Source organism: Pristis pectinata, chromosome 6, assembly GCF_009764475.1.
Source record: "Pristis pectinata isolate sPriPec2 chromosome 6, sPriPec2.1.pri, whole genome shotgun sequence".
Lineage (NCBI taxonomy): Eukaryota > Metazoa > Chordata > Chondrichthyes > Rhinopristiformes > Pristidae > Pristis > Pristis pectinata.
In genome coordinates this window covers 61,990,634-62,000,208 of record NC_067410.1, presented here as the reverse complement: position 1 = coordinate 62,000,208, position 9,575 = coordinate 61,990,634, and the positions used below count along the sequence as shown (strand labels likewise).

Sequence of the window (9,575 nt, the reverse complement as noted above, 5' to 3'; positions counted from 1 at the left end):
GTGGGTCGCAATGATTTTTAACATCTTTCCTTTGTAATTATATTGTGGTATCATATTACTTTGGGAAAGTATGTTTTATTTGTCATAACCTTGATTCCTTTTAATACCTTCAACTAGAGAGTGAATACAAAACAGACATAGCTTTAATGTTGTTTCTCCAACCATGTTTATCATAAAAAGTACGAACGAAATCAACATGATCAGTAACACTGAAACAACAATATTATATGTTAAATAACAGCAAATTTGAAAAAAACTCATGTAACTTCATATAGCCGACTGGGTTTGGAACATTGTGAGTCTATTTAAAACTAATCTTGGTGATAGTTTACTCCCATTCAATCATTTTCACTGTTTTGTTGCCCAGACTGATTGATTATATTCCCTTTCTGAATTCTGCCAGTTCTCTGTTTCTTGTCTGTCCTCAGTCACAACTGGAATAGAGGTGATCACAGCAGGAAGCCACCACACTGACACTAGTTTGGCCAGTTAGTTTGCATTGCATCTGTAGATGGAGCAACAAAGTTAATATTTCAGAACTAAGAACTGGTGGAAATCTGATATGTTCAAAATTGCGGTGAAGTAGGAGGGGTGAAAAGAACAAAGGAAATGTCTGTGGTTGGGTGGAGACAGAGAGACTGAAAAACATGCATTGCGCCAGTGGTGAGGGCTTGTTAATTGCAATGGATCTGTCTGGAGGAGGTGTAAATAGGAGGAAATATGTGAAGCTGTGAATGCCCCACAAGTCTTGCAGCATCCATGGAGAGAGAAAGGTCAAACAAATGTTATAGGCTGATCACCATGAGGATTGGCCAGTTCTGAAACAACCATGGAAAGGCTGAGGATCTGAAATTGTTGAGTTTACTGTTGAGTTGCAAGGGCTGAGATGTGACACATCAGAAAAGGAGACCATGCATGCTCCTGATGTCTCCCTAATGCATATCTTCACCAGCAACAACACAACAGCTGCCCTGTCCCCTGCATTCCAAGTTTCCCTTCTTCCTTCAAAGTCGAGTTTATTGTCATGTGCACAAGTACATGTATGCACAGGTGCAATGAAAAATTTACTTGCAGCAGCATCACAGACACAGGGCATCAGAAACACAGCATTCACAAGAAAGACGTAAATTAAACATAAATTATACACTAAGTTTGCAATGCTCGATGTTAGTTGCGAGAAGATGGCATGGCCCAGATGGTGGGCATCTTTGATGATAGATGTTGCCTTCTTGAGGATACTTTCGATGGTGGATAGGGATGTGCCTGTGATGTATTGGGCTGAGTCCACTGTTGTGCTGGTAAACACTAATACGTTGCCCTCAATGCTGTGATTATTTTGTACTCCTTTTCTAGAAAAATATTTTAATGAATGTCAATGCTGAAAAAAACTTGCATCTTTGTCTCCCAGGAGCATTTCAGGATATATCTCAGCTCCCCACCATGATCTACATGCAGAAGGGATGTCTCCTTGTCTTAATATTTACAAATGCTGGCGTGGTGTACAGATGCTGGGATTTGGACAGTTGTTATTACTTTCAAAGCTACATCTTCAGAATATCCCAGGTGAACAACGATTCTGGTACAGATGTTTCTGATCCTGCAACACCAGACACCAAAGCCGGTATTATGTTTGTGGAGTCGACTGACAATGTAGAGCCGACGCCGTTGATGGTATGCTCAGTGGAGTCTGCTGCTCGTCTGAACCCAGACAAACCAGTCCACTATTTCATGAAGGGGTTCAGTGACAACTTGAGCCAGTATCCACAGCCTGAGTACAGAGGCATCCCTTTGCTCTCCTCAATGAAGAATGTTGTCATTCTACCCTTAAATCCCACTGAACCGTTTGAAGACACTCCATTGAAAGGCTGGTATCAAAAGGTAACCAGTAACAAGAAATGATTTCATTTACTAAATTAGCGGTTGACTCAAATTAACTTGTTATAAATGGCACCATGAATGTCGTGTATCTGTGGAAATGATGGGAAATGCAATATTTTTTACATTACCTGGTCAGAAGTACTGAGTGAAGTGAAAGTCTCAGCCACATGGACAAATATTGCTCACCGTTTTGTTTACTTTTCTTAAACCTGTGTGAATGTTCTGAGGGCAGTTTTCTGAAGGCTAAGTATTGGAGGCAGGGCAGACATGCTCATGGACACCAAGAAAGGAAGAGCGTTGATTATTGTGCTGTACAGAGCAAGGGGACAAAAATTAAAGTAACTTAAAAATTAAACTCAAAACTCTGGGTCTCAATTGCACACTGAGCAGAGATGCTCTGTTTCACAGTCACCAAGCCTGGTTTGGATTCTAAATGCATTACATAAAAATTGGCAGAAATACAAGTAATGTGTTGTTCCAACTGAAAGGAGTAATTGGGTACTTGGAGGATAGACAAGGGAGTTGTATAAGCAATGACTTCCCCTCTCGTATGACCAAAGTGAAGCAAGCAAGTTTCTCCTTTATATACATGCAAAGGTGCTGTGAGAAGGAAAATAAGTACTGGTGGTAATAGAAGGCAGAGGATGGTAATAGAGATAGATGAGAGAGGAAGGCAAAGTGTGGAACCAAATAAGGGAGGGATGGTGGGTAGATGGGAACCATGGGATGGAGCTGGAAGGTTGGGCAGAGCGATTGCAAATGGAGTTCAATCCTGACAAGTGTGAGGTGATGCATTTCTGGGAGAGTAAACAAAGGTAGGACCCTAGGGGGTGTTGATGAACAGAGGGACCTTGGGCTACAGTCCACAGATCCTAAAATTTGCAGAATCGATAGATAAACTGGTGATAAAGTAATGCAGCATGGATAGAGAACAGACCTTCCTAGTGACCTATGGAGCACGTGTCTGGAGTACTGTATGCCGTTCTCGTCACCACACTACAGAAAAGATGTGATTGTGCTGAAGATGGTACAGAGGAGATTCACAGAGATGATCACTGGGCTGGGCACAATGGGCTGAATAGTCTCCTTCTCTGCCATAACAATTCTACTATGTTATGACTGCTGAGAGATTGGACGTAGATGTGCGTATTCAGTTCTGTGTCTTTGAATTTCAGTGGTTTTGTGCCCCAGTGGTGAGAGTACAGTAATGCTACATAAAATTCACAGCTCATGTCATTTGAATTACCACTGTTGGTTACAATACATACCATGCACGCCAGACTTAGACAGGCCCTTTGGCTCACAGTGTTGTGCTGACATTTTATCCTGCTCTAAGATCTATCTAACCCTTCCCTCCCACATAGCCATCCACTTTTCTATCATTCATGTGCCTGTCTAAGAGGCTCTTAAATGTCCCTACTGTATGGGCCTCCACCACCTCAGCCGGCAGTACATTCCACGCACCCACCACATTCTGTGTAAAAAAACTTACCTCTGATAGTCCCCCTGTACCTTCCTCCAATCACCTTAAGATTATGTCCCCTCCTGATAGCCATTTTTGCCCTGGGAAAATGTCTCTGACTGTCCACTCGATCTATGCGTCTTATCATCTTGTACACCTCTATCGGGTCACCTCTCATCCTCCTTCTCTCCAAAGAGAAAAGCCCTCGCTCGCTCAACCTATCCTCATAAGACATGCTCTCCAATCCAGGCAGCAACCTGGTAAATTTTCTCTAAAGCTTCCACATCCTTCCTGTAATGAGGTGACCAGAACTGAACACAATACTCCAAGTGTGGTCTGACCAGAGTATTATAGAGCTGCAACATTACCTTGCGGTTCTTGAACTCAATACCCCAACCAATGAAGGCCAACACGCCACAGGCCTTCTTAACAACCTGATCAACCTGAGCGACAACCTTGAGGATCTATGGACCTGCACCCCAAGATCACTCCAGTCCTTCACACTGCTAAGAGACCTGCCTTTAACCTTGTATTCTGCCTTCAAATTCGATCTTCTAAAGTGTATCACTTCACACTTTTCAGATTGAACTCCATCTGCCACTTCTCAGCCCAGCTCTGCATCCTATCAATGTCCTCTTTTAACCTACAGCAACCTTCTGCACTATCCATAACACCACCAACCTTTGTGTCATCTGCAAATTTACTAACCCACCCATCTACATCCTCATCCAAGTCATTTACAAAAATCACAAATAACAGGGGTCCGCAACAGATCCCTGCAGAACGCCATTGGTCACTGAACTCCAGGCAGAATACGCTTCATTTATATCATCCTCCCTCTTCTATGGGCGAGCCAAATCTGAATCCACACAGCCAAGTTTCCTTGGATCCCATGCCTCCTGGATTTCTGAATGAGCCGTCCATGAGGAACCTTATGAAACGCCATATTAAAATCCATGTACACTCCATCCACTGCTGTACCTTCATCAATGTGCTCTGTCACATCCTCAAAGAATATAGTCAGGCTCGTGTGGCACCACCTGCCCCTCACAAAGCCATGCTGACTGTCCCAAATCAACCTTTGCTTCTCCAAATGCCCATAAATCCTGTCTCTAAGAATATTCTCCAGTAACTTGCCCAGCACTGAAGTAAGACTCACTGGCCTGTAATTCCCAGGGTTATCCCTACTCCCTTTCTTGAACAAAGGAACAGCATTTGCCACCCTCCAAGCATTTGGCACTACTCCTGTGGCCAGTGAGGATGCAATGATCATCACCAAGGGCGCAGCAGTCTCGCTTCCCGTAATAACCCTGGATATATACCGTCTGGTCCCAGTGACTGATCTATCCTAATGTTTTCCAGCACTTGAGAGATATTTTGCCGTTGTGTTTTTTTCTGTCATCAGAAGTGTGTTGGAACCATCTCATTTGGAAAGTGGGGCTATAGTGAAGTGATGATGCTGCTCTCTGAGGATGAGGGATTCATTTTGAGCATCTGTGTCTTTAAGACCAGTAGCAGTGGCCTGAGTGAGGATGCTGTGATTATTGTTGTCACTGTTGGATGCTGAGGGAGGTGGAGGGATGCTGTGGAGTCTCCTGGTCAATAAGAGAAATGTCCTGTCATTTATTCATTTGGGAGGGGAAGTCATTGCTTATCAGAGCTTTCCGTCTCCTCTTACATTGCATGACCTAGTTGTTGACTATGCGCCAGATGCTGGGGCCCTGATAGAGATTTTTGCATCTTTGTTAGCCATAGATGAGATAAGAGATGACTGGATTATAACAAGTGTTCCTTTGTTCAAGAAGGGCAGTGAATCTTACATCAGTAGGAGGCCAGCTATTGAAAATGAATTTCAGAGGATCATGATATATCTACACTTGGAGAGATTGGGATTGATTGGGATCGTCAACAAGGCTTTGTAGATGGGAAATCCTATCTCATTAATTTTATCAGGATTTTATTAAAGATAAACATATTGACAAGGCCAGTGTAGTAGATTTTGGCTGCATGGAGCTTAGTAAGGCATTTGACAAAGTCCTGCATGGCAGGCTGATCCAAGAGGTTCAAACTCATGAGATGCAGGCAAGCTGGCAAAGTGGATTTAAATTTGGCTTTGTAATGGTAGACAGAGGTTGGTGGTGGAAGATTGCTTTTCTGATTGAAAGTCTGTGAGAAGAATCAGTGCTGGGACCTTTGATTTTGTGACATGTATTAATGACTTGGGGATGGAAGTAGAAGGTATGATTAGTAAGTTTGCAGATGATATGAAAATGGTATTGTAGATAGTGAGCAGGGTTGTGTAAAGCTACAGTGTGGTATGGATCAGCTAGAAAGTTGGGAGGAGATAAGATAAGATAAGACAAGATAAGATATCTTTATTAGTCACATGGTCATCGAAACACACAGTGAAATATATCTTTTGCCTCGAACTTGGGGTACAAATCCAAAAATCCCTAAAAGTTTACAAAATTTGGATGAGGCCACACCTGGAGTACCGTGTGCAGTTCTGGTCACTGCACTACAGGAAGGATGTGATTGTGCTGAAGAGGGTGCAGGGGAGATTCACCAGGCTGGATTGGAACATTTCAGTTCAAGGAGAAATTGGATAGGCTGTCTTTGTGTGCTGACTGCAGCCACAGCAAGCAATGCCATCTGGCCGAATGGTCTTTAGCTTTTGGAAGAGACACAAAGACTGGAGAAGAAATGATTGGTTGATAGAATAGAAATTAAGATAATGAATTAATCTTTTCTTTGTCCATTATACCACAGGTAAATCCAGAAAAGGAGAGGTATTGGATCCACGTACTTGCCGACGGCTGCAGTTTAGCATTGCTCTGTAAATATGGGGGCATCTACCTGGATTCTGACATAATATCATTGAGGTCTATGCCATTTGGTAACTTTACATGTGCAGCAACCACAGAAATGGTCAGTAATGGGGTAATAGGTTTCCATCACAAGCACCATCCATTTTTGTGGAATTGCATGGAAGATTTTGTGGCTCATTACATTGGAGATCTTTGGGCTCAACAAGGTCCTCGACTGATTACCCGTATGCTGAAGAAATGGTGCAACATTGATAACCCAGGGGCCTTCATTGGCTTGGAATGCAATGGCATCTCTTTATGGATCACAAAACGGTTCTACCCAGTCCCATTTCCGGCTTGGGAAAGGTATTATGCTCACTGGAAAAAAGAGGATTTCGATCAGGTCTTCTCAGCTACATATGGAGCTCATGTCTGGAATTACATGAACTCTGGCAAGAAAAAAAAAGTTGTTGCTGGAAGTGGATCATTAATTGAATATTTTTTCCAGTTGCATTGTCCAAATAGTTACAAAACTTTAATTCAATCCTAAAATAGCACAGACTGTCCACACAAATACCTGTTTCCTTCTACAGGTCAACCACAAAGTGGACTCCACTGGACTATTCCAAAAATCCATACGTGGATTGTAGTGACAGACACAGTTATTGTTTTTCATCTATTGATAGAGACTAGCAGTCTGGTCTCTCTCTCTCTCTCTCTCTCTCTCACCTCTTACTGACTCCGACTGACTGCTTCAAAAACGTCATTACGTCCTTTATCTTCTGTTGTCGTAACCATGCCCACCACCCCCCCCCACACACACACACACATACTAATGTGCTATGTCTTAAAGGGACATTCACCAATAGTAACCTAGTCCGTAACATGCCTCGCACCCAAAAAGAATTTTTTTCAAAAAAAAATTTAACCGCTCATACAGTTAATGATGTGTTAATAATTATCATTCTACACAATTACAGAATATCAGATTAGTAAAGATACATGTCTCCCATTTAACATCAGGAAAGTCATAACTGACTGCCTTCCATGTGACTATGTGACATATCATGTGTTCACACTTCCATTTTATCCTCTGCCTCAGCCTCAGACTTCATCCGAGTTTGTTCCCGTTCAGCCTCTAACTTCAGCCGAGTTTGTTCCAACTCCAGTTTCCTTTGTTCTAATTCTATCTTTGCTAATTGCACCTGGGCCTCTGAAAACTCTGGTACCCTCCTAGGAAACTGTTCTAACTCTTCCTCCTCCAACTCCTCTGGTTGAGAAGTCACATCAGAAATCACTGGTTTAATCTCAGGAAACTCAACTAACTCACTCACCTCAAACACTTCCTTCTCCAAATAATAGTCAACTATAATTCTATGTATAACTGTTTTTTTCATAGACTGCTTTACTGCTTTAAGGTTTAGCCTTGTAGCAATTTTTACCAAATCATTATTTTTCGCCACCTGTAATCCCTGTATGGTTGGTGACTCCAAAAATGCATCAATATCCGTTGCTGCTGGTTTCCACACACACAAGCCAATTAAAAAAAAGAATTTTATCAGACCAGCCACAATCAGTCATCCACTAAGACCCCAATTTGTTCAAACCCAGATCTCTAGTACTAGTCTTGAGTTCAAATTCAGACCACCCTCGTCAATCTTTGGATCGATCCCGGACGAATCTCTCATCAATCTTGGGAACTATCCCAGATGACTCTCATCAATCTGGGGAACTAACCTGGATGAGCCCCAAGTTTTGTTATGAACCAGCAACAAAAGAAACACACTGAGTCATGTCTAAGTGTTAAAAACTACTTTATTAATAACTACTTATGATAATAAGAAAAATAAAAGTAAAAATGTTAGAATGTTTGAAGTAAAAATGTTAGATCTTAAACATTAACCCCAAAAACTAAACTCGAAATGTGTGTGTGGCAAATTCCCAAACTCCAAGTCTGGGAATAGTTTTCAAAGTTAGTTCAGCAAGCCATAAGGTGAAACGTGAGCAAAGGCTTCTTCAACAACCACCGTTGACTGAAGACAAAACGTAGAGAGAAAATAGAGAGTAATTACGAAATCCAAATGTTCCACTTTGGAACTCATAGGACACCTCAGTGTCTACTCAGCAGTGACTACTCCACCACTTTCCACTGGGCTATTCCAAAAATCCATACGTGGATTGTAGTGACAGGCACAGTTATTGTTTTTCATCCATTGATAGAGACCAGCAGGCTGGTCTTTCTCTCTCTCTCTTTCTCTCTCTCTCTCTCTCGTCTGACTGACTGCTTCAAAAATGTCATTACGTCCTTTATCTTCTGTTGTCGTAACCACGCCACACACACACACACACACACACACACACACACACACACACACACACACACACACACACACACACACACACACACCATGGTTTATCTTAAAGGGATATTCACCAATAGTAACCTCGTCCGTAACAGTCATATGTATGACTTCTCCACATGTACAGTGCACTTAGCTTAAAGGAAATATTTAATTCTATCGTCATGGTGTATAAATGGATTGAAGACAGCTCTTGTACATGTACAATATACAGAAAACAAAAGGGATACTAGATAGTTTGTATGTCACAGTGACGACACCTGTATATGTACAGTAACTGCAGAGAAGAAGAATGATTTAAGTCTGCTGGTAATATATATCTTGCCCCGAATGCCAATTCCTGTACAGTTACATACAAAGCAGGTTCATTGCACCTGTGCATACATGTACTTGTGCACATGACAATAAACTCGACTTTGAAGGAAGAAGGGAAACATGGAACGCAGGGGACAGGGCAGCTGTTGTGTTGTTGCTGGTGAAGATGCTGCAGCAGGGAGACATCAGGAGCATGCATGGTCTCCTTTTCTGATGTGTCACATCTCAGCCCTTGCAACTCAACAGTAAACTCAACAATTTCAGATCCTCAGCCTTTCCATGGTTGTTTCAGAACTGGCCAATCCTCATGGTGATTAGCCTATAACATTTGTTTGTCCTTTCTCTCTCCATGGATGCTGCAAGACTTGTGGGGCATTCACAGCTTCACATATTTCCTCCTATTTACACCTCCTCCAGACAGATCCATTGCAATTAACAAGCCCTCACCACTGGCGCAATGCATGTTTTTCAGTCTCTCTGTCTCCACCCAACCACAAACATTTCCTTTGTTCTTTTCACCCCTCCTACTTCACCGCAATTTCGAACATATCAGATTTCCACCAGTTCTTAGTTCTGAAATATTAACTTTGTTGCTCCATCTACAGATGCAATGCAAACTAACTGGCCAAACTAGTTTCAGTGTGGTGGCTTCCTGCTGTGATCACCTCTGTTCCAGTTGTGACTGAGGACAGACAAGAAACAGAGAACTGGCAGAATTCAGAAAGGGAATATAATCAATCAGTCTGGGCAACA

At 42.2% G+C, this 9,575-nt stretch overlaps 1 protein-coding gene across 1 annotated transcript; it reads left to right on the top strand.

The window, feature by feature from the left end:
• Positions 1 to 1,382: 1,382 nt before the first annotated feature.
• LOC127571836 (alpha-1,4-N-acetylglucosaminyltransferase-like) lies at positions 1,383 to 6,697 on the top strand. Its single transcript, XM_052018583.1, has 2 exons — positions 1,383 to 1,878; positions 6,110 to 6,697. The coding sequence occupies exons 1-2, from the start codon at positions 1,441 to 1,443 to the stop codon at positions 6,695 to 6,697; spliced, it is 1,026 nt and encodes a 341-aa protein (XP_051874543.1). The 5' UTR covers positions 1,383 to 1,440.
• Positions 6,698 to 9,575: the final 2,878 nt, after the last annotated feature.